Source organism: Aotus nancymaae, unplaced genomic scaffold, assembly GCF_030222135.1.
Source record: "Aotus nancymaae isolate 86718 unplaced genomic scaffold, 86718_ANA_hifiasm-v0.15.2.pri h1tg000067l, whole genome shotgun sequence".
NCBI lineage: Eukaryota > Metazoa > Chordata > Mammalia > Primates > Aotidae > Aotus > Aotus nancymaae.
Genome location: NW_026988482.1, coordinates 31,112,307 through 31,137,822, shown reverse-complemented (window position 1 = coordinate 31,137,822; position 25,516 = coordinate 31,112,307). Strand labels below are relative to the sequence as shown.

The following is a 25,516-nucleotide window of genomic DNA, read 5'->3' as shown; positions in this document are numbered from 1 at the left end:
ATTTGTCTTGTCAAATACTGAATTACCGTATAACTTTAGATGCTGTTTTGACATTAACCCCTTTGGAGCTGGGAGTTGGGATTTCCCAACATTAAACGTGAACACATTTCGCAGAAGCTTTTAGCATCGGATTATCTGGACATTCACATCTAGTGTGAGTGTTGTGACTAAGTGAACTTGTGGCAGAAGACCAAGCTTTAAGGGATTGTGGACTTGCAGACCCTGACGCGTTATATTGTGTGAGTAGTGTATAATTTTAAAACTTAAACAAACTGTGTATTTCAATAGAGGAGGACTTTTTGTTTTTTAAATGTAGCTCTTTTAGAAAACGATGAAAAGGATGAAGAGGATATGTCTCTGGATTCAGGGGATGAAATCTCACATATAGAAGTATGCAGCAATTTTCATTCAGAAATATGGGCGAAAGAGACCAAAGGATCACGTGGAACAGATCAAAAAAAGAATATTCAAATTGAGTTGCAATCGTCTCCTGACGTGCAAAACAGTTTATTAGAAGATAAGACTTATCTTGATTCTGAAGAGAGAACTTCTTTTGATATAGTATGCTCTGAAGGAGAGAACAGCAATTCAACAGAACAAGATTCATATAGTAACTTTCAGGTTTATCATAGTCAATTAAATATGTCCCATCAGTTTAGTTATTTTAATGTTCTCACTCACCAGACATTTTTGGGGACACCATATACCCATTCATCAAGTCAATCTCAAGAAAATGAAAATTACTTCTTAACTACTTATACTCAAAGCTTGGATAGAGATAAATCTCCACCTCCCTTAAGTTGGGGAAAAAGTGATTCTTCCAGGCCGTATTCAAAAGAGAAGTAACTATAGTAACTTTTCCTAAATAGATTGTTGTGGACTTTTTTTGTTTATTAACAATTTATATTTCATTCTCTAAACAAAAGGTTCTTGTTCTTTCTTAAATTTTTTTTTTTTATTTAAATCATGATGGTCTGTAACAGTTAAAGCATCTAAAAATTGAAATAAATATATATTTTTAACATATATTGTACTTGAATTATCTCATGTTGGCACTTCTAAGTTTTACTTTTGTATGTTACCTGTATTTAGGCTTCAAATTGAAGCCCGTTTTATGTGTAAAATCAGATGCTTGCAGGAGGATGGTAAACAGCAAAGGCTTTACTTCTTTTCCTCTAATGTCACCTGATACAAACTACTTTTACTGAAGTTATTAGGCTTTTGTATTGTGTTTTTACACAGGTATAAGCCAGTAATAGTAATGTTAATATTTACAGGATTTTGGCTCAATACCTCATTTATCTAACAAACAAACAATGCAGTTTCATTTAGATAATAAACTATGTACATAGGACACATTATTTATCTCTAGGCTTAGTCATGTCATGTAAAAACTACCTGCCTATTGCTAAAATAATTCTGGTAACTGAGAGTACTGGATAATTAAAATTTTCAGTACTTGTGCAATCCTTGATTTAATTAAATTTTATATTTCAAAAGATAGGCTTCTGTTTATCAAAGGCATTGAACAATTTGATTTTTAAATTAGATTTAGCAAAATGGAAGTATAATGGAAATATATCTGAGGTGGTCTTAGTGGTAATTACCATTTGTTGAACACATTAGTGCTATACTAGAAAGATACAGTTGAGATAGCTTTCAAACCCCTATCTATTCCTAACTACTGCCTCTAATACTAAAATTACTAACTTGTTACTAATGATGTTAACTTGTTAAATGTTTTTGAAAATTGCAAATCTATAAATGTCATAAAAGCAGGATTTAGAAAAGAAAGAAAATTTCCACAGGAGCCTAAACTGAATTTGTGTTATTTTAGTAAAAATTATGGGTCTAGACATGTTAATAAGTTAGAACTCTGGCACTGTAGAACAAATGCATGAGTGGTATTTCAGTTAATAAGTTACCTAAAAAGTGTGAAAGAACACTGTTTTAGGAGGTCAGGAACTCCAGACTACTATATTAAGGTAAGTAGAAAGTATTTTTATAGGGCTTCAAAACCCAGGTTGTGACAGAGCAGAACAATCTTTTTTTTTTTTTTAAACTCTAAGCTTTTACAAAAAAGTATCTGTTTTATTGTATAAAACAAGTACAGCATTTTACTACATAATGTAGAAGTTTTTTTAATAAGCATTAAATAAATAAATAAATCTAGGCTATTATTTGAAAAATACAGTTGAGCCAGTGAGCACATTTTCTAATTTGGAAGACACAAATCAAATGTGCAGGATTTGATTTTCTACATTTAAAATGAAGAACCAAAGTGCTCTTCTTGATTTTCAGTTAAAGGCAGGAGATTACTTTCCAACTCCTTTTGCTTCTGGAGAAGGCCCTGAAATCACATTGATATATGTTAGTAAAATGTGCACACATGACTTACAATATTGTGTTAAACTAGAATTCTATTTACTTGGAAAACATAGTGCTTAGGATAAAATTCTTTTTGTCATTCAAAAATTTCTTCAGAAATGCTTGTACTAGAACACCTTATTTGGATATAGCTACCACATACTTGGAAGATTATATTTTTAGCTTAAAATCAAGTCTCCATAACTATGGGGGTAAATGAAGTCATCCCCTCTCCCTCACCAGCTCCCCCAAGTGCTCTCAGCTACTGAAGGAGTCTTCCTTAACAACACTGTTTATCTTGACTATCCTAATCTTAGGTTAATAGAAGGGACCTGCTGAAAAAACACTGGGCACTATATTGGTGGGTAAATGGGTACATCATAGTCCTTCCTCTTTGTCCCACAAGTTTTGTCTCCACTAGGCATGAAGTAAATTAACATTTTGTCACTCTAAAGAAATAACTTCTGTAAACTCCTCTTAGTAACCCTGTTTGTCTTCAAATGAGTAAACAGGCCAAAGTGGGGACTAGTTCTGTAGAGGGAAAACATCTGAGTCAGCATTTTGAAATACAGAGTATTGGTATATGATGACATGGAAAAGGGCACTTCTGAAATAAATAACACAGCTTATTCTCCAAGTACAAAGAGTATAGTGAATCAAACAAATAAGGATGTTACCTGTTTTATTAATAAGAGCAAAATAATGAGAAGTCACAATAGTTTGGGAGAAAAAGTAGTCTGGTGAGTAAGGTTGTATGTATAATTTCATACTGAATTATTTGGGATATATGTCAATCTATTCTAAACACTGCCAACACGTCAATTTTTTAAAAAGCGTGGGCCACATTGCTAAGAATGCTTTAATAAACTGTATTTTTTGTTTTAGGCCTTATTGATGTTTTGCCATTCCAATGTATGCATTTTTTTACTTAATAAAATGCTTAATTTTAGGACTGTCTCATGATTTTGTACTGAAAAGAAATATTCAAAGATGGCAATTTAAAAGCAAATCCAAGGAAAGTCCCATTTTATTTGTGCCTAAAGTATAGGAACTGAAATATTTTTCTTAAAACCTGGGTGCACCAAAGTAACTTAAAACAGCCATTCAACACGTTCCCCTCCTGCCTGCTCAGGCCACACATAAAGAACAGTCACATCTACACTTTAAAAAGCTCATACCTGTCTCAGTTCTGAAAGTCCCTTAAGGATTGCTTGCTGTCGATCCCTGTTTTTCACCAAGTTAGGATTAAGAAGTGGATCCCTGACACAGTCAGAATCAAGTAGCTGTTGTTCTTGGCCACAGTCTAAAGCCAGATGAAAGTATGAAGGTAACAAGTCCGTCAATATACATTAGTAAAATGACATAGCCCTGTGCTATTATATTCTAAGGAGTTAGTAAATTTGCATCCTAGGCAAGTACTAAGCAAATTTAAGACATATTCAAGAGAAAGTTCTTTCCATCTCTCCAGGGGCAAACATTGTAAAACTTTCTAGAACTAAGGGCAGGAATTACTAATTTGGAATTTAAACTTGGAGGTTCACCTGGGTCTTCAATTTTTACAGTTAGAATGCTTCTATTTACTTACTTTGTGAATGCTGGTACTGAGAGTCCTGAGTTGAAGGTCTAGACAATGGTGCATCTGGATCAAGATAATAGATCTCACTTGTTCGAACATAGGGAATAAAATGGAACGATTCAGAAATCCCAGGTGATAATTCTGTTTGATTACCTCCCGAGATCAAATTCTCTCTCTGATAGCTACTGTTTTTTAGTGGTAAGTGTAAAGTATTCTGAGTTTGTTGGCTTATGTTTTTCACTGTTGGAACTGGTGATGATTGAGACCTATTTTTAAAAAAAAAAGTAGCCTTAATCAAAGTGCAAGCACATCTCTTTAATCATATTTCACTTTATTCCTCCCCCCCACCCCCGACAAAAGTCTCACTCTGTTGCCCAGGCTGGAGTGCAGTGGCGCCATCTTGGCTCACTGCAACTTCCACCTCCTGGGTTCAAGCAAAATCTCCTGCCTCAGCCTCCCAAGTAGCTGGAATTACAGGTGCATGCCACTGTGCCCGGCTAGTTTTTGTATTTTTAGTAGAGACGGGATTTTGCCATGTTGGCCAGGCTGGTCTTGAACTCCTGACCTCAGGTGATCCACCTGCCTTAACCTCCCAGAGTGCTGGGATTACAAGCGTGAGCCAGCATACCCAGCTCCTTTCACTTTATTCTTAATATACCTCTAATACCTTTGAGAATATATGCATAGAAGCCTGAGTTCTATAATACTGTTCTGTAAAATGGGAACAGAATGGGATCATTTGTGTTTTTAGCTATGATATGTGTACCATAGCACAAGGGAGAAATTTAATTGCTAGATCCTGAGGATCACTGCTGGTTTGGTTAATCTCAGCCTACTGTTTCTCCTTAGATAATTCACCATACGATAATGTACTCACCTACTGAAAGGAACTTGTTTTTACAGCCCCATTCTGAGACAACTAAACCAGCTGGTTCATGCACAAAGACAAAATAAAGATTGTAATAATGGTTCTAAATGTCTCATTAGCTGACTGAATTTCTCATTGTCCTTATCAGTCATTTCTTCCCAGCCACCGCCCCCTGCAATCCCTCCTCCCAATCAAAGCAGAATGCCTATTCTGACATACCTGGAATATCAAAATCACTTAGCTAAGTCTAGAGATAAAAGTAAATGTTATCTACATTCCTGCCTAGGCCCAGTCCAACTAGGGCCTTCAAGCTCCAGCTAAAGTGCCACCCTATCTCTTAAACCTCTAACCGTCACCTGGAAGCCACACCCTTTCTTACAGTTCTCTACCTATACCTACTTATTATATGCCTGATATTGTCCAGATATTGAGACCCTTTTTTGTCCCACACAGAAAGCACTGAATAGCTATGGAATTAATCTGATGCATACCTACCTTTCCTTGCTGAATGAGTTAATATTCAGAGGCTCTTCTTCCTAAAAGATGGACAGATACATGCAGATAAAACATGTCCCCGCAAATATTTTTAGGGCTACTTGTTTCAGTAATCTGAGGGTAATATTTGAGTAACAGGTACTGGGGAATAGAATAGAGAGATTTAGGTATTTTTCCAGAGTCAGACTAATCCAGTAGTTCCTAATCTCCCAAACTGACCTCTGTCTATATGGACTATAAACAAGGATTTTAAAGGAGCATTTGAATACATAGCATTCATCTATAGAAGGTGTGTAAGTGTAAAGCATTTGATAAACTTTTTCAGCTTTGTGGGCCATATGGTTTCTGTTGCTAGTCTGTTGTGTGAAGTCAGCCACAGACAATTCATAAAAGAATGAGTGTGGATATGTTCCTATAAAACTTTTATTTACAAAAACAGGAAGCAGACTGGATTTACCCATGGGATGTAGTTTGCTGTTCCCTAATGTAAACTAAAACAAATTCGATCAGAACATCCTATTAAAGCATGCATGTGAGAAACTGTTTTGAATCTAGAAACATCAACACATGTTTAAAAGCACTTCTAAGATAGAAGAGCTTTTTACCTTTTTGACTAGATGCCACCTGAACTTTGACTCAGTTTCTTGATGAGATGAATGAAGAATTTCTGGTGAAATGCCTCTGTTTTGAGAGAGGTGCTCAGGATTTTTTTTTTCTACCAAATGAAGCAATTCCATCTGCCTCCTCACTTTTTTTTCTTCTCTCTGCTTTTGAAGCTGTTTAGGGTACTTTTCCGATGCTGGAATATACCTTTTAGGTGGCTTATTTATATTCCATTCGGGCCTTTTAAGACATTTCTTCATGTGTTTTGTTTGTTTCTCTATTCTTGTGAACTGATTATACTGGTCACTATATCGATTGTTTTCTTTTTCTAAGTTGTCTCCTTTATCCTGAATTAGTTCTTGCTTGTTTTTCTTAGTGCTAAGCTGTCGAGTAAGTTCCACCGACATCTCAGGAGATGAACCATTTGTGATGTCCCTCTCTGTTAATGATCCACAGCGTGATTCTGCATTGGTGAATATTCCTAGATTTAAGTCATCTAAAAAAAGGTTTCAAATGATTTTTAAAAGTTATAAACAAAATTTTCTATTTTAAATAATTTCCCCCCAAAACATTAAATAACTTTATAGGTTATTGCCCTCTTAAGACTTTTTTCTTTCATTATTTTTCAACAAAACTGAAACTCTATATTCATTCTTCCCATCAATGGCAACCACCATTCTGATTTCCATTTCTATGAATTGACCATTCTAGATAATCATGAAAAGATGCTCAATATCATCAGTCACTGGGGAAATGCAAACCAAAACCATCTACATAAAATACCACTTCACAACCAGTAGAATAACAATGGTTGGCAAGGATATAGAGAATCAGAACCCACATGCACTGATGGTGGAATGTAAAATGGTACCCAGTGCTTTGGAGAAGAGTTTGGTGTTTCCTCAAAAATGCTAAACACAGAGTACCTGTTATTCATGACTCAGCAATTCTTCTCTCAAATGAACTAAAATTGTACATGTACAAAAATCTATATATGAATGTTCATAGCAACATATTAATAAAAGCAAAAAGTGGAAATAACCCAAATGTTCAATTCATGAATGAATAAACAAAATGTGGTATTATAAATGTAATACTTTTTCAGTGACAAAAATGAAGTACTGACCCATGCCACAACAGGGATGAACCTTAAAACATGCTAAGAGAAACACCAGACAGAGAAGACTGTATGTGGTCTAATTCCAGTTACATGAAATCTCCAGAACATGCAAAAATATTGAGAGACAGAACCTTAACTGGAGGAGAAAGGGGAAATAGAAAGTAACAAGTAATGGGTACAATGTTTCCTTCTAAAGTGATGTTTTAGAATTGTGGTAATGGTTGCACAATTGAATACCAAAAAACACCAAATTATAGGGTAAATTTTGTGGTATGTGACTTTTTTTTTTTTTTTTTTGAGACAGAGTCTTGCTCTGTTGCCCAGGCTGGAGTGCAGTGGCATGATCGCGGCTCACTGCAACCTCTGTCTCCCGGGTTCAAGGGAGATTCTCCTCCCTCAGCCTCCTGAGTAGCTGGGTTTACAGGCACACACCACCATGCTCAGCTAATTTTTTTGTATATTTCTTAGCAGAGACAGGGTTTCACCATGTTGGTCAGACTGGTCTCGAACTCCTGACCTTGTGATCTGCCCTCTTCGGCCTCCCAAAGTGCTGGGGTTACAGGCATGAGCCACGGCGCCTAGCTGACATATTTCAACAAAGCTGTTACCCCTTTATTTTGTAACCTCTTACTGAAAACCTCAAATTTCATTAATTTTTGAGCTTTTAAGTTGAACTTAATTCTAATAGTTTTAATTATGACTAAGTAAATTTTAAATCAAACCACAATTTTTACACAAATACCTGTCTGCACACCAGTATCCTTCTTAGGAGACGTCGAAGAATTCATACATGTATTCATTTTACCACTGACTTCATCAGAATCATGTCTTGAACTTGAAATGTTAGTAGATGCATTATATTCCATTTGTATTGTATCAACTGGCAAAGAGAAACTGACTGATAAAACAGCATTTAAGGAATAGTAATAAAAGTATAGCAGCAACTAAATATATTATTTTTCACTTAATTACAATGAATACTGCAATAAAAATTTAGGAGAGTTAGCCTAAATATTCTTACAAAAAGTTACCCGCATTCCTATCTGTTACTGAATTTACAAATTCCTATCAGTAACTGATCTCCCTATCAGTTACTGATTAGGGAGATAATGTAATAATTGTTCTCTGTAAAAATAGACACAAAAAGTACACATTTTACCTATTATTTTAATACTGTTTAACACATCTTAACATTTAGTTCTGCTTTTATAGCAATTTTCCAAGTAAGCATTCCTTTTTATAAAATTACACTAGTTTAAGGTTGGAAATTCCTACAAAAATACTTAGTTAATAGGTATATTAAAGGTACTAAAAACAGACAATCATTTAGGCTGGGTGCAGTGACTCTCACACCTGTAATCCCAACACTTTGGGAGGCCAAGGTAAGAGGGTCATCTGAAGGCAGGGGTTCAAGATCAGCCTGGGCAATAAAGTGAGATTCCATGTCTACAAAAATTATGAGGTTGTAGTGAGCTGTGATCACACTACTGCACTCTAGCCCGGACAACAGAATGAGTCCTTGTCTCCAAGCAAGGATAAAAGGGATTTAAAATCACCTTCTAAAAATATTACGAAATTCTGGTTAAGCTCTTACCACCAAGATTTTTAATCAATCTAGAAGTGTCATGTCCCTTTTGCGCCAATTCTCGGATTCTCTGTTCTTGTTTTAGTCTCTGTGCCAGTTCCTGCGCTCGCTGCATTGTCTGGAACAGCTCATTTGTCTTGAGAGTCATGATTTCCTGTCAATATTGATGTGTTATTAAATACAATTACTAAACATACAAAGACTTGACTATTCCCTCCCAGTAAACACTTTCTAAGCTTTACAATTACTAAACATACAAAGACTTGACTATTCCCTCCCAGTAAACACTTTCTAAGCTAGGTTATGTGTCAGGCACTAAGGGTAGAATGGTCAACAAAGCAAAGTTCCTGCCCTTTTAGGGCTTACATTTTAACATCTTTTTCTACAGCTATATTCAATTACAAATAAAAGAACTCTTTTTACCCATTTGAAATTTAAACTAAATTTTTCAAAGTTTTAAAAACTGTACTGTTAATTTAAAAATCAATTTTAAAAGGTAAAACACAAGGTTTACGACCACTTCTTGCGATTCAAATAATGCTTCACTGATTTCCTCATGTATGGTTATCACATAGGGGTAACTGGCTCAGCCTATTCAACTCAACGAAACTGGAACCCAGACCATGTGTCCCTTTACCAGCCAATTTTGGAGTGAAGGTTGCCAAGTGGGAAAAATGCAGCAAAAAGCAAGAAAATGTTTAAAGTGTTCTACACTTTAAACCTTTAAATCTTTAGCAAGTGAATATTTTTGTCAGGTTAGCTCAAATATGGCACTTATCACCAACACACATACCTATCTTATCTGTACCACTTACGGTTCCCCTAGCCAACCAGGTATCTACTTTCTAAAAAGGCCATTTAACACAGAGATCCCTAACACATTCACAAATTCTATTATCAATCCCAGCCAATTATTCTGCAAATAGATGTTTCTGTTCATAGGTGGATACTGATAGAATGGCCAATCATTTCTCTTAATATACTTAGAATAATTATTGATATAGTAATTACTGTTTAGAAATAAAGCATAGAAACTAGGAGTAGATAAAAATGAAGCACATAGGTAACTTGCTTTGTGCTGTAATAATTCATCTTGACATCCTCAACAGAAAAAGCCAAACCAATGTAACATTTGAGAACTACATCATGTGAAATAACAAAACTTTCTCAAGCTTCCCTCTTTCCTAATTTTATGTGAAGGTCTGACATTTCCATACATTGCTTCATAATTTAAAAATACATAGAAATGTTCAACTTCTGGTTATTTTTCATTTAAAAATATATCCATTTTTATTCTAAAATGTTACAATCAGGAGGCCAAGCATGGTAGCTCACCCCTGTGATCACAACACTTTGGGAGGGTGAGGTGGCAGGGTTGCTTGAGCCCAAAAGCTTGAGACCAGCCTAGGCAACATAGTCAGACCCTGTCTCCACACACCAACAAAAAAATTAGCCAAATGTGGTCGTACATGCCTGTAGTCCCTGCTACTGAGGAGACTGAGGTGCCTGGAGGTCAAGGCTGCAGTGAGCTATGAGTGCACCACTGCACTCCAGCCTGGGCAAAACAGGCAGACTCTGCCTCAAAAACAAAAATGAAAACAAACAAAAAACCCCAAAGTTACAATTAGAATGTAAATACCTACTTCCTTTTGTTTTTGCTTAAGTATGTCTTCTTCATACTGTTTCTGCATCTCTTCACGCTCCCGTGCTAAGCGAAGCTCCTCCTCTTGTTCTTCCTTCTTTCTTTGCTCTTCTTCCAGTTGCTTCTTCTTGTGCTTCTCTTCTACCTGGGCAGTGATGGCTTTCTAGTCATAAGCAATCACATAAATTACTGTCAAAAATAAAAATCTGTGAAGCAGGAAGGACCTAAAGATAGCTGACTAGATACATTTGGTGCTCACCTCTTCCACAGAGGGGAACCAGAATAATGAGTAGACAATCCTATATCGCGTAGATCTAACACAGAACACTGGAATTCAAAATGACAGGAAGCATCATAAGCAAGGAAGGAGGCACAGCCGCCTGTCTTGATAGGATTAGCTGGGAGTCTACAGAGGCTGCCTAATAGCGGAAAAGGGTAAGTGAGCATTCCCTGGCAATCCACATTCCCACCAAGGACTCCTATAATCCTAACCACCACCGAACAGCTCCTTGACCCTCATGGGTCCCAAGACTAACAAGGTGCTTGCTACCTGTAGACCACATGAAAGCACTGCTCAAGAGAGCTCACACTAGGTCCCACAAACACCGAAGACCTAAGGAACTGCAGCATGGCACTATTTTGTGAGCCCAGCCGCTAGTGGACAGTATCTTGCCTTGGAGCCCAACAGCCCCTGCATCTCCACATCCCTAAAGCCCCACTGACATCCACCATCTGCCAGAGTAACTCACTGAAAGCAAACCCACCCTCAACCTAAGCATTCTGCTGGTGGCCTAGGAATCATCCCACCCCTGCCTACAACAGCCAGCACCTGCATACAACACCTTGTGAACCTGGGGGCAGGCCTGCTCAGCCTTGCTTTATCTTCATCAGTAACCAAGCACATGGTCCAGGGATCTGGGGATTGCTCTACTCAGGACACCACCATTGGCACCTGAGCACTCCTCCCAGAGTCTGGGCCCAATTAACCTGCCATTACCACCATAGTTGGCACCCACCCACATATACTACCTGCAAGTCTGGGGACTGGCCCAAGCAGCCCATCATAGCCACTGCCACCACCACCCACTGCTGACTGCTAGGATCCCAGAAGGCTGTCCCACTACTACTACTACCATTGCCCATGTTTCCTGCCCAGTGGCTTGAAAACCTACTCACCCACCCTACTCCTGCCATTCCCAGCACCTGAGCCAGCCATCTAGAAGCCCAATAATTGGCCTGGCTGGACCTGCTACCACTGGTGCCAGTGTATACAGCCCTGGGGCCCAAGGACAGGCATACTCAGCCTACTGCTACCACCCTGCATCCTGAAGACTGGTCTACTTGGTGCCCCAGTTCGCAGCAAAACTTTACCACAGCCTCCACTAACAACCGCACCCTAAGCCATCAAGGAAATTACAGATACCACGGATACTGTTTTCAGCCAAAAGAAGCCTACAGAGACTACACTCCTGCATGTACCCAGGATCAAAGCCAAAGTGCCTACCCAACCACCATCATAGATAAACCTTCAGGAAAATGTTCTCCCCTATGAAAGCAAATTCAAAAAATCAGAAGAAGTGATCATTATACCAGACACACAGATTATCAACATGTAAGAATGCAGAAAACATAAAAGAACAAGGAAACAGGAGTTGAGGATTATGGCAGATGGGAGGTAGGACTAGACTGCACTCCAGACAGAGCAGCATGTGGAGGTTGCACTGTGAATTTTAGCTCCAGATCAACTGCAAGAACAGATCAACAATCATGAGCATCCACAGACCCTCTGAAGGAAGCAGAGTGCTCCTACAGGGCCCAGGAGGCACCCTAAATACTGTGAGTGCCCCAACCGTGGAAGTTGGAAAGGGAGACCCTTCTCTCCTGAACACACACCCTCACTGGAGAAGCTGAAGGTCTGTTTGTGGGAGAAGTTCCCAACTTTACCTGGAGCTGGGTCAAGTTAGAGAGCCGAGTGAGATACAGGGGTAGAGGAAGTAGCAGAAAGACACTGGGAGCTCGCTGGATTCCCAAGCAGCCCATCCCTGCCTCGCACCACAGGGATCCATCAAGAGGGTGGCCAGAGGAGCAGGGGGTAAAACTCCACAGGGAGAAGGACTTCTCTAGCTGAACTCTGTAACAATTTGAATGAGGCGAGAAGCCTCCTGGCCAGAACTCTGGGGAGGGTATGAATCCAGCTTGCAAACTTCATAGGCAGGGGAAGAACTAAAGCCCTTGGCTTTCTTAGCTGGGAGGCGGAAAGCTTTGGGCAAGTTTTCCAAGTCCGACACTCCCTCCCCATCTGGAAACAGACTCGGGCTGTTGGGGGTGAAGAGTGGCACGGTGGGAGTGAGACCGGCCCTTCAGTTTGCGTGGGAGCTGGGTGAGGCCTGTGACTGTCGGCTTTCCCCCACTTCCCTGACAACCTGCATGACTCAGCAGAGGCAGCCGTAATCCTCCTAGGTACAAAACTCCAGTGACCTGGGAATCTCACCCCCATACCCCACAGTAGCTGCAGCAAGACCCAACCAAGGAGAGCCTGAACTCGGACACACCTAGCCCTGCCCCCACCAGATGGTCCTTCCCTATCCACCCTGGTAGCAGAAGACAAAAGACATATAATCTTGGGAGTTCTAGGGTACCTGCTTTGGCTGGTCCCTCTCCACACTAGTACAGCTGATGCTTTCTGGAAAGTGCTACCTCCTGGCAGGAGGCCAACCAGCACAGAAATAGAGCATTAAACCACCAAAGCTAAGGACTCTCACGGAGTCCACTGCACCCTCTCCACCGGAACAGGCGCTGGTATCTATGGCTGACAGACTCGTAGTTCACATCACAGGACTCTGTGCAGACAACTCCCAGCACCAGCCCAGAGCCAGGCAGACTCACTGGGTGGCTAGACCCAGAAGAGAGACAACAATCACTGCAGTCAGGCTCACTGGAAGCCACATCCACAGGAAAAGGGGTAGAGTACTACATTAAGGGAACACACTGTGGGACAAAAGTATCTGAACAACAGCCTTCAGCCCTAGACCTTCCCTCTGACAGAGCCTACCCAAATGAGAAGGAACCAGAAAACCAACCCTGGTAATATGACAAAGTAAGGCTTGTCAACACTCCCCGCAAAATCATCCTAGTTCACCAGCAATGAATCTAAACCAAGAAGAAGTTTACCTGAAAAAGAATTTGGGAAGTTAGTTATTAAGCGTATCAGGGAGGGATCAGAGAAAGGTAAAACCCAATGCAATGAAATCCAAAAAATGATACAAGAAGTGAAGGGAGAAATAGTCAATGAAATAGATAGCTTAAAGAAAAAACAAAAATTCAAGAAACTGGACACACTTTTAGAAATGCAAAATGCTCTGGAAAGTCTCAACAATATAACTGAGTTAGTAGTAGAAAGAAATTCAGAGCTCGAAGACAATGTTTTCAAATTAACCCAATCCGACAAAGACAAAAGAGTAAGGAAGAAGACAATTCTAAAAGCCTGGAAAACATATTTGGGGGAATAATCAAGGAAAACTTCCCTGGTCTTGCTAGAGACCTAGACATGCATATACAAGAAGCACAAAGAACATCTGGGAAATTCATCACAAAAAAATCTCTGCCTAGTCTGCCTAGGCACACTGTCATCAGGTTATCCAAAGTTAAGATGGAAGAAAGAATCTAAAGAGCTGTGAGACAGAAGCACCAGGTAATCTATAAAGGAAAATCTATCAGAGTAACAGCAGATATCTCAGCACAAACCCTACTAGCCAGAAGGGATTAGGGCCCTATCTTCAGCCTCCTCAAACAAAATAATTATTAGCCAAGAATTTTGTATCCAGCGAAACTAAGCATCATATATGAAGGAAAGATAAAGTCATTTTCAGACAAATGCTAAGAGAATTCACCATTACAAAGCCACCACTGCAAGAATGGCTAAAAGGAGCTCTAAATCTTGAAGCAAATCCTGGAAACACATCAAAACAGAATCTCTTTAAAGCATAAATCACACAGGACCTATAAACAAAAATACAAGTTAAAAAACAAAACCATAGTACACAGGCAACAAAGAGCATGATGAATGCAACAGCACCTCACATTTCAATACTAATATTGAATGTAAATGGCCTAAACACTCCACTTAAAAGATACAGAATGGCAGAATGGATAACTCACCAATTAACCACCTGCCCTCTTCAGGAGACTCACCTAACACATAAGGACTCACAGCGAACAGGGATAACTATTATCAGACAAAACAAACTTTAAAGCAACAGCAGTTAAAAGAGACAAAGAGGAGGCCGGGCGCGGTGGCTCGTGCCTGTAATCCCAGCACTTTGGGAGGCCGAGGCGGGTGGTTCACGAGGTCATGAGATCGAGACCATCCTGGTCAACATGGTGAAACCCCGTCTCTACTAAAAATATAAAAAATTAGCTGGGCACGGTGGCGTGTGCCTGTAATCCTAGCTACTCAGGAGGCTGAGGCAGGAGAATTGCCTGAACCCAGGAGGCGGAGGTTGCGGTGAGCCGAGATCGCGCCATTGCACTCCAGCCTGGGTAACAAGAGCGAAACTCCGTCTCAAAAAAAAAAAAAAAAAGAGACAAAGAGGGACATTATATAATGGTAATAAAAGGTCTGGTCCAACAGGAAAACATCACAATCCTAAACATATATGCACCTAACGCTGTAGCTCCCAAATTTAGAATTACCATAGACCTAAGAAATGAGAAAGACAGCAATACCATAACAGTGGGGGACTTTAATACTCCACTGACAGCACTAGATAGGTCATCAAGACAGAAAGTCAACAAAGAAACAATGGATTTAAACTATACCCTGGAACAAATGGACCTAACAGATATATACAGAACACTTCATCCAACCACCACAGAATACACATTCTATTCAACAGCACATGAACTTTCTCCAAGATGGACCATATGATAGGCCATAAAACGAACCTCAATAAATTTAAGAAAACTGAAATTATATCAAGCACTCTCTCAGACCACAGTGGAATAAAACGGAAATGAACTCCAAAAGGAACCTTCAAAACCACACAAAAGCATGGAAATTAAGTAACCTGCTCCTGAATAAGCAATGGCCAAAAACGAAATAAAGATGGAAATTTAAAAATTATTCAAACTGAATGACAATAATGACACAAGCTATCAAAACCTCTGGGATACAGCTAAGGCGATGCTAAGAGCAAAGTTTATACCCCTAAACACTTACATCAAAAAGTCTGAAGAAGTACAAAAAGACAATCTAAGGTCACACCTCAAGGAACTAGAGAAACAAGAACAAACCAAACCTAAACCCAGCAGAAGAAAGGAAATAACCAAGATCAGAGCAGAACCAAATGAAATGGAAACAAAAAAATATAAAAGATAAATGAAACAAAAAGCTGGTTCTTTGAAAAGATAAATACAATTGATAGACCATTAGCAAGATTAACCAAAATAGAGAAAATCCAAATAACCTCACTAAGAAATGAAATGGGACAACTGACACCACTGAAATACAAAAGCTCATTCAAGGCTACTATGAACACCTAGAAAACCTAGAAGAAATGGATAAAGTTCTGGAAAAATACAACCCTTCTAGCTTAAATCAGGAAGAATTAGATACCCTGAACAGACCAATAGCAAGCAATGATACTGAAACGGTAATTTAAAAATTAGCAACAAAAAAAAGTCCAGGACCAGATGGATTCACAGAATTCTACCAGACAGTCAAAAGAAATGGTACCAATCCTTCTGACACGATTCCACAAGATAGAGAAAGAAGGAACTCTCCCTAATTAATTCTGTGAAGCCAGCATCACCCAAATACCAAAACCAGGAAAGGACACAACCAAAAAGGAAAACTACAGACCGATATCCTTGATTAACACAGATGCTAAAATCTTTAACAAAATACTAGCTAACTTAATTCAACAATATATCAAAAAGATAACACACCATGATCAAGTGGGTTTCATACCAGGGATGCAGGGATAGTTTAACATAGGCAAGTCAATAAATGTAATTATCACATAGAATTAAAAACAAAAATCACATGATCATCTCAATATATGCAGAAAAAGCATTTGACAAAATCCAGCATCCTTTATGATTAAAACCCTCAGCAAAATCAGCATACAAGGGACAAATCTTAATGTAACAAAAGGAATCTATGACAAATCCACAGCCAACATAAGACTGAATGGGGAAGTTGAAGTATTCCCTCTGAGAACAAGAACAAGACAAGGTGATGCCCACTCTCACCACTCCTCTTCAGCATAGTAATGAAAGTCCTAGCCAGAGCAATCAGACAAGAGAAAGAAATAAACGGCATCCAAATCAGTAAAGAGGAAGTGAAACTGTTCCTGTTTGCTGAAGATATGACTGTTTATCTTCAGAGTCCCTAAAGACTCCTCCAGAAAGCTCCTAGAACTGTTAAAAGAATTCTGCAGTTTCCGGATACAAGATAAATGTACACAAATCAGTAGCTCTTCTATACACAAACAGCGACCAAGCGGAGAATCAAATCAAGAACTCAACCCCTTTTACAATAGCTGCAAAAAGTAAAAAATAAAATACTTATGAATATACCTAACAAAGGAGCTGAAAGACCCTCATAAGGAAAACTACAAAACACTGCTGAAAGAAATCACAGATGAAAATGGAAACATACCCCATGCTCATGGATGAGTAGAATCAATATTGTGAAAATGACCACACTGCCAAAAGCAATCTACAAATTCAACACAATCCCCATCAAAATACCACCATCATTCTTCACAGAGTTAGAAAAAACAATTCTAAAATTCATATGGAACCAAGAGCGCACATAGCCAAAGCAATACTAAACAAAAAGAAGAAATCTGGAGGCATCATACTACCTGATTTCAAACGATACTATAAGGCCATAGTCACCAAAACAGTGTGGTACTGGTAGAAAAATAGGCACACAGACCTATGGAACAGAATAGAGAACCCAGAAATAAAACCAAATACTTATAGCCAACTGATCTTCAACAAAGCAAACAAAAACATAAAGTGGGGAAAGAACACCCTTTTCAACAAATGGTGCTGGGATAATTGGCTAGCCACACATAGGAGAATGAAACTGGATCCTCATCTCTCACCTTATACAAAAATCAACTCATGATGGATTTAAAGACGTAAGACCTGAAACTATAAAAATTCTAGAAGGTAACACTGGAAAAACCCTTCTAGATGTTGGCTTAGACAAGGATTTCATGACCAAAAACCCAAAAGCCAATGCAGTAAAAACAAAGATAAATAGCTGGGATCTAATTAGAGCTTTTGCATGGCAAAATGAACACTCAGCAGAATAAACTCAGAGTGGGTGAAAATCTTCACAATCTATACATCTGAAAAAGACTAATAACCAGAATCTACAACAAACTCAAGTAAGAAAAAAACAATCCCATCAAAAAAGTGGGCTAAATACAGGAATCCCAGCACTTTGGGAGGCCGAGGAGGGTGGATCACAAGGTCAGGAGATTGAGACCATCCTGGCTAACTTGGTGAAACCCTGTCTCTACTAAAAATACAAAGAGTTAGCCAGGTGTGGTGGCATATACCTGTAATCCCAGCTACTTGAGAGGCTGAGGCAGGAGAATCACTTGAACCCAGAAGGTGGAGGTTGCAGTGAGCCGAGATTGTGGCCCTGCACTCCAGGCTGGGCATCAGAGCAAGACTCTGTCTCAAAAAACAAAAAACAAGCGATAAACAAAACCAATAAGCGACTTGTTAGACTAACCAAGAACCAAAGAGAGAAGACACAAATCAAATCAGTAATAAAAAAGGAGAAATTACAACTGATACCACAGAAATACTAGAGATCATCAGATACTATTATGAACAACTACATACAAACTGGAAAACCTAGAAGAAACGGAAAAATTCCTGGACACACACAAGCCATCAAGATTGAATCAGGAAGAAATAAGAAAACTTGAACAGACCAATAACGAGTAATGAGACTGAATCAGTAGTAAAGAGCCTCCCAACAAAGGAAAGTCCAGGACCAGACAACTTCACTAACGAACTCTACCAAACTATCAAAGAACTAACCAATTATTCTCAAGCTATTCCAAAGTAGTCAAAGAAGAGGGAATTTTCCCTAACTCATTCTGTGAGGCCAACATTACCCAGATACCAAAGCCAGAGAAGGACACAACAAATAAGAACAAAGAAAACTACAGGTCAATATTTTTGATGAACACAGATGCAAAAATTCTCAACAAAATACTAGCAAACTCAATCCAACAGCACATGAGAAAACTAATACTCAATAATCAAGTGAGATTTATCCCAGGGATGCAAGGAGAATTCAACATACACAAATCAATCAATGTGATACATCACATCAACAGAATAAAAGACAAAAACTGTATGATCATCTCAGTAGACAAGAAAAAACATTTCACAAAATTCAACATCACTTAATAATAAATGCTCTCAACAAACTAGGCACAGAAGGAATATACCTTAACATAATAAAGACTGTAAATGACAAACCCATAGCTAACATCATACTTAATGGAGAAAAGCTGAAAGCCTTTCCCCAAAGAACTAAAAACAAGGATGCCTACTTTCACCATTCTTATTCAACATAGCAACAGAAGTCCTAGCCAGAGCAACCAGTCAAGATAAATAAAAGGCACCTAAATCAGAAAAGACAAAATCAAAATGTTCCCTATACAAAAATTACACAGGCATGGTGGCACACACCTGTAATTCCAGCTACTTGGGTGGCTGAGGCATGAAAATCTCTTTAATCTAGAAGGTGGAGGTTGCAGTGAGCTAAGATTGTGCCACTGAAGTCCAGCCTGGGTGACAGAGCTGTCTCAAAACAAACAAAACAAAACAAAACAAAACAAAACAAAAAACAAAGTCAAAATGTCCCTTTTGCTGATGCTGTGATCTTGTACCTTAAAAAACCTAGACTCTGCTGGCGCAGTGCCTCATGCCTGTAATCCCAGCACTTTGGGAGGCCAAGGCGGGTGGATCACCTGAGGCCAGGAGTTCAGGACCAGCCTGGCCAACATGGCAAAACCCCATCTCTACGGAAAAAAAAAAAAAAAAGAAACACAAAAATTAGCCAGGTGTGGTGGCACACGCCTGTAGTCCCAGCTACTTGGAAGGCTGAGGCAGGAGAATCGCTTGAACCCATGTGGCAAAGGTTGTAATGGGCAGAGATCATGCCACTGTACTCCAGCCTGGGCGACAGAACAAGGCTCCATCTAAAAAAAAACAAAAAACAAAAAACAAAACAAAACAAAAACCCAACAACAAAACCTAGACTCCATAAAAAAACTCAGATCTGATCAATAAATTCAGTAAAGATGCAGAATACAAAATCAATATACAAAAATCGGTAGCATTTCTATACACCAGCTGAGAAATAAAGAAGGCAATTCCACCTACAATAGCTACAAAAATTTAAAATATCTAGGAATAAATTTAACCAAGGGGATTATATATTTCTTCACAAAAAAACTACAAAACAGATGAAGGAAATTAAAGAGGACACAAACAAATGGCAAGACATCCCATGTTCATGGATCAGAAGAATTATGCCCAAAGCAATCTACAAATTCAATGCTATCTCTATTAAAATACCACCTTCATTTTTCACAGAAATACAAAAAAAATTCTCAATTTTCTATGAAACAAAAAAGGAGGTGTAATAACCAAATCAAGCTAGATCAAAAGTAGAAACCTGAAGGCATCATAATACCTGACTTCAAAATATATTACAAGACTATAGTAACCACAACAGCATGGTATTGGTATAAAAACAGACATACAGATCAATGGAACAGAATAGAGAATCCAGAAATAAATCCATGTATTTACAGCTAACTGATTTTCAACAAAAGTGTCAATAACATACTTGGAGAAAGCACACACTCTTCAATAAATAATGCTGGGAAAATTGGATATCTATATGCAGAGGAAAGAAACTGGACCCTTATCTCTCACCATATTCAAAAAACAATTCAAGGGCCGGTGTGGTGGTTCATGCCTGTAATCCCAGCACTTTGAGAGGGTGAGGCAGGTGGATCATTTAAGGTCAGGAGTTCAAGACCAGCCTGGCCTCATCTGTACTTAAAAAAAAAAAAAAAAATTAGTCATGTGTGGTAGCATGCATTTCTAATCCCAGCTACTCAGGAGGCTGAGGAGGGAAAATCACTTGAACCTGGGAGGAAGAGGCTGTAGTGAGCCGAGTTCACCCCACTGCATTCCAGCCAGGGTAACAGAGTGAGATGCCACCTCAAAAACAAAAACAAAAAACAATTCAAGATGGATTATAGTTAAATATATGACCCAAAACTGTAAACCTACTAGAAGAAAACATATGGAAAACACTTCAGGATACTGGTGTAAGGAAAGTTTACGGCTGAGACCTCAAAAACATGGGCATCAAAAACAAACAAATGGGACTACATTACACTAAAAAGCTTCTGCATGGGAAAGCAAACAATAACCAGAGTAAAGAGACAGTATGTCCCCCAGTCTGAATATTCAGTAGTTTGAATACTCAGTAGGTTGCATATTCAGTAGTTTGAATATCTGCAAACTATTCATCCAGCAAGGGGCTACTATCCAGAATACATAAGAAACTCACACACAACGACCCACCCACCCATCCAAACCTAAATAATTCTATTAAAAAGTGGGCAAAGGACATTAATAAACATTTTTCTAAAGAAGACATATAAATGGCCAACAGGTATATGAAAAAATGCTCAACATTACTTATCACAGAAATGCAAATCAAACCCACTATGAGATATCGTATCACTCCAGTTAGAATGGCTATTACTAAAAGGACAAAAACGTTGGGCCCGGTGGCTCATTCCTGTAATCCCAGCACTTTGGAACGCTGAGACTGGAGGACTGTTTGAGGCAAGGAACTCGAAACCATCCTGGTCAACATAGTGAAACTGTGTCTCTATAAAGGAGAAAAACTAAAATTAGCCTGGCACGGTGGCACATGCCTGTAGTCTCAGCTACTGGGGAGACTGGGGCAGCAGGACTGCTTAAGCCCAGGAGTATGACGCTGCAGTGGGCCATGATCATGTCATTGCACTCCAGACTGGGTAGCAGAGCAAGACTCTGTCTCAAAAACAAACAAACAAAAAGACAAAAAAATAACAGATGCTGGCAAGGATGTGGAGAAAAAGTAATCCTGATACACTGTTAGTAGAAATGTAAATAAATACAGTCACTATAGAAAACAGTACGGAGATTTCTCAAAAAACTAAAAATGGAACTACCATACGATCCAGCACTCTCAGTACAGGATATTTATCCAAAGAACATGAAATCTGTGTATCAAAAGGATATCTGCATTCTCATGTCAATTGTAGCACTATTTACAATCTAACTGTCCATGAGTGAATAAATGGATAAAGAAAATGTGGTATATACACAATGGGATACTATTTGGCCCTAAAAAAAGAATATAATCTTGTCATTTACAGCAACACAGATGGGACTGGAGGTCGTTATGTTAAGTGAAATAAGCCAGGCATAGAAAGAAACATGTTCCCACTCATATGTTGGAGCTAAAAAAGAAGGTCTCAAGGAGCTAAAGAGTGGAATGACAGGTATCAAAGGCTGGGAAGGGTGTGTATGGAGGTGGTGGTGATCAAGAGAGGTAGGTTAATGGATACAAACATATGGTTAGATGAAAGGAGTTAAGTTCTAACGTTTGATAGCATACTAAGGTAACTATGGTCAGCAACAATGTATTATATATTTCAAATTGGCTAGTAAACTTGAAATGTTCCCAAAACAGAGATGATACTCAAGGTGATAGATACCAGAATACTCTGGCTTAATCATTACACATTCTACACATATAACAAAATATCATATGTTTCCTATAAATATATAAAACATATATCAATTTTTAAAATCCAAGAAGCATGTTTGGTGACTGTAGAATTTTTATCAGCATACTGAAAGTATTATTTATAAAGTAAAGTGGAAATGTCAAGTTTCCAATGCACTTGTCCCATCTCCCACTTGTACTGTCAAGTTCTGCATGCCTTTTCTTCAACGCTAGGAGGGCTACTGGAGGAAACGATATTAAAAAACAATTGAAGAAATAATCTCAGTGCTTAGCATAGTGCCTGGTAAATAGCAGATGTTCTACAAATGTCTGCTCACTAAGAGTAATAGTAATGATGCCAAATTCATATATCAAAGGATTTGAAGAATTATGCAGATATTAAAGTCCCTTTAGCACTAGGCTAAAATCAGGAGAGGAAATTTTAATTTTAGCCTCCTTTCTTATATTATGCTTAGATTTCTTAGTCATAATTCTAGTTCAATCCCTATTCAAAGAATGAATTATCATCTTAAACAGAACCCAGGAGAAGTAAATTGATGAAAAAAAAAAAAACCTCAATACTAACCTAAGACAATACAAATTCACATATACAACTTATTCAAGACCTTATCTACTGGAAGGCAGGTGGCTGTAGTATGTGATACTGTTGGGTTCTCAGTATAAGCATAATTCTAATATTACAATGCCACTTGGGGTAGGAATTGGATTTGTGCCACGACTGGACAGTACCTATGCTGTAAAGTTTACATCAGAATTTAAATTTCCACTTACTTAGGTATATGTTCAACATGACTGTTACTTATTAAGGTAAAGAACAATGTTTAACAATGCCATACCTGATGCTCTAACTGTTTTTGTCGTCGTCTATCCCGTTCCTCAATCTGAGCTGGGTCCAAGAGGGCAGTCATAGAACGAAGAAAGCTGGCAAGATACATATGTTAGCTATTCAAAACCCCAAAAAGGTAGATTCAACAAGCTAAATCATTTTTGTTTGGGATAAATCTACTAATCATTTCTATTTCAAAGACAAATACCAAACCTGAAACCAATTAGACATAACACTCTTATTAAAGCATACAGATTTTCTTAAAAATCAATAAATACATAAGCACGAACTTACTTTGTTTTCTTACTGTTTGCCATAACCACATCCCTAATAGGTTTTGCTATATGCTCCTCCTCTGAAGGTTCAACCTGGCTTCCGGTTGTAGGTGTACAAACACTGCTGACATCAGCCAGCTCCTGAGTGTCAGGAGAGACACAGAAGTACTCAGGTTGTTTGTATGTTGACCGAGAGGACAGTTGAGATTGAGAACCAGGATAACTCTTTAATGAATCAAAGTGCAATGCCCATCTGTCATGTTCCTCACCCTAATGATGACAAATAAGAAGTGCTAAGAATTTTTCCAGTTATTCTCATGTATAATTCTAAATGACAACCAAGTGATTTCTAAAAGTCACCTAGAGCAGAATAAGCATCATAAAAATTTACAAAATTGTACTCTGTTTAGAGTCCATATACATATAGAAAACTAGCTTCAAAAATTGGAGCAATTCAAAGAATTAGGGAATTTCTAAAATGTTTTAAGAATCTATGCAATGTCACACAATGCATTCAATGAAAACAGGCTCACATGGGCAAATGTGGAATAACTTGAATATTCTGGTCTTGTCAAGTAGTTTCAGAATACTTCTGATTTTAAGACTTTAATATTATTATCTTTTTCTTTTATAGCCATAAAACCTCGTAAGTTACCTTTGAATATGTAAGTTTTTCCTCTAGTTTTCTTTGACGGTCACTTTCTATTTGCTTATTCAACTCTTCAATCCATTTTCTCTGCAGTTCTTGTTTCACACCACTGAAAGGGTGCTCCAGCAGTACTGTTTCCTAAAAAACAGTCATAAAAGCCACCTAAAGTTATCTTTTTCTAATCACTTAATATTTGCAAATCTTGCCAAAGTAATTCATATAGATTTAATCCAGTAAGGCATATATCTGTAAGAGGAGCAATAACTTCAAACAAATTTGAACTCAAACAAAGAATTAAGTAGATACATTCTGATTCTCAGAACTATATTTTAAATATATTAGCAGAGAGATATAATAAGATATCTAAGTGTAAGGAAAGGACATTTTCTAATGAAAAACAGAAAATTCTTTCTCCAAAACAATTAAAAGACTTTTGAAATTCAACTGGGCGCAGCGGCTTATGACTGTAATCCCAGCTTATTAGGAGGCTGACACGGGGAAATCACTTAAGCCCAGGAGTTTGAGACCAGCCTGGCCAACACGGCAAAACCCCATCTCTACTTAAAAAAAATAAAAATTAGACAGGTATGGTGGTATATGACTGTAATCCCAGCTACTTGGGAGGCTGAGGCACAAGAATCACCTGAACCTGGGAAGTAGAGGGTGTAGTGAGCCGAGATCATGACACTGCACTCCAGCCTGGGCAACAGAGTGAGATGCTGTCTTAAAAAAAAAATTTTTTTTTTCCTCAAAATTCTAAGTCTCCTTTAGAGGCTGAAAGAGTTATTAACAATTGAAAACAGATGAATATTGTTTTACATTTGACTTTGGAATACAACAAATATTGCCTCTGGACCAAGAACAAGAATATAGAAAGATGTATGAGAGCAAGAGGCTTTCCCTATTGAATCATGTCTCTCTCTAGGAGACCCTGTCTTCTCAGTTTCTGCTACTACAGCTCTATCACAGCCTATGATGTTTCAGTAAGAAAAATATACTGTGTCCAGAATAAGTCTTTGAATCTTAAGGAAAAATAAAGAATGAAAACAGCATAAAAGCTTGCTCCCACTTTAATTGATGAGTTTAGGATACTCTTTTAAAAAAGGAAGAAAAACATATTCTACTCAAATTGTTCTGAAATGAGAGGCAAGCAACAAAACACTTCGTTACATGAAATAACTGCAGGACATAAGAAAAATGGTTTGACAGAATCCTACAATTGCAATATACCTCACAATGTTACTTTCTTCCCTTGCTTTTACCAGAAAATATCACAAAGCTCATAGTTTAAAACCAACTGTTTGATCAGAAGAAATAATTATACAAAAAGGAAAGATCCTAATATCTCAAGTCCTCCTAAATTCTAAATAGATTAAAAATCATCAAACTTACTTAAGCCTAAAACAATCACTTCAAAAGGAACATTACCTTTAGGTAAATGATTTAACAATTTTTCTACCTCTAGAAATGTTTCAGAGGTCAAAATGGGAAAAGAAAAACATGCATTGTCCAACCCATGGCCCCGGACAGCTTTTAATGAGGCCCAACATAAATCTGTAAACTTCCTTAAAACATTATGAATTGTTTTGCAATTTTTAAGTTCATCAGCTATCACAGTGTTAGTTTATTTTATGTGTGACCCAAGAC

The 25,516-nt window shown here is 38.2% G+C and overlaps 2 protein-coding genes across 11 annotated transcripts in view; one reads left to right on the top strand and one right to left on the bottom strand.

Annotated features, from left to right (window-relative positions):
- The window catches only part of TASOR (transcription activation suppressor), a 68,783-nt gene extending 65,467 nt beyond the window's left edge, over positions 1–3,316 (top strand). For 3 of the 5 annotated variants that reach the window (XM_012460782.3, XM_012460783.3, XM_012460781.2), the window contains one exon: positions 40–391. In XM_012460782.3, the coding sequence (XP_012316205.1) occupies positions 40–95 (56 nt within the window). In that variant the 3' untranslated portion in view covers positions 96–391. Of the gene's footprint in view, positions 1–39 lie in introns of all 5 variants that reach the window. The other 2 variants (XM_012460784.2, XM_064367216.1) reach the window with 1 other exon arrangement.
- The window catches only part of CCDC66 (coiled-coil domain containing 66), a 42,738-nt gene continuing 17,688 nt past the window's right edge, over positions 467–25,516 (bottom strand). For 4 of the 6 annotated variants that reach the window (XM_012460786.3, XM_012460785.3, XM_021671647.2 and 1 more), the window contains 11 exons: positions 23,876–24,007; positions 23,240–23,490; positions 22,956–23,040; positions 10,258–10,419; positions 8,624–8,768; positions 7,772–7,909; positions 5,912–6,405; positions 5,307–5,347; positions 3,953–4,209; positions 3,546–3,670; positions 467–2,350 (listed from right to left, as the gene is read on the bottom strand). In XM_012460786.3, coding sequence (XP_012316209.1) covers positions 2,264–2,350; positions 3,546–3,670; positions 3,953–4,209; positions 5,307–5,347; positions 5,912–6,405; positions 7,772–7,909; positions 8,624–8,768; positions 10,258–10,419; positions 22,956–23,040; positions 23,240–23,490; positions 23,876–24,007 — 1,917 coding nt within the window. In that variant the 3' untranslated portion in view covers positions 467–2,263. The remainder of the gene's footprint in view (positions 2,351–3,545; positions 3,671–3,952; positions 4,210–5,306; positions 5,348–5,911; positions 6,406–7,771; positions 7,910–8,623; positions 8,769–10,257; positions 10,420–22,955; positions 23,041–23,239; positions 23,491–23,875; positions 24,008–25,516) is intronic. The other 2 variants (XM_012460789.3, XM_012460788.3) reach the window with 2 other exon arrangements.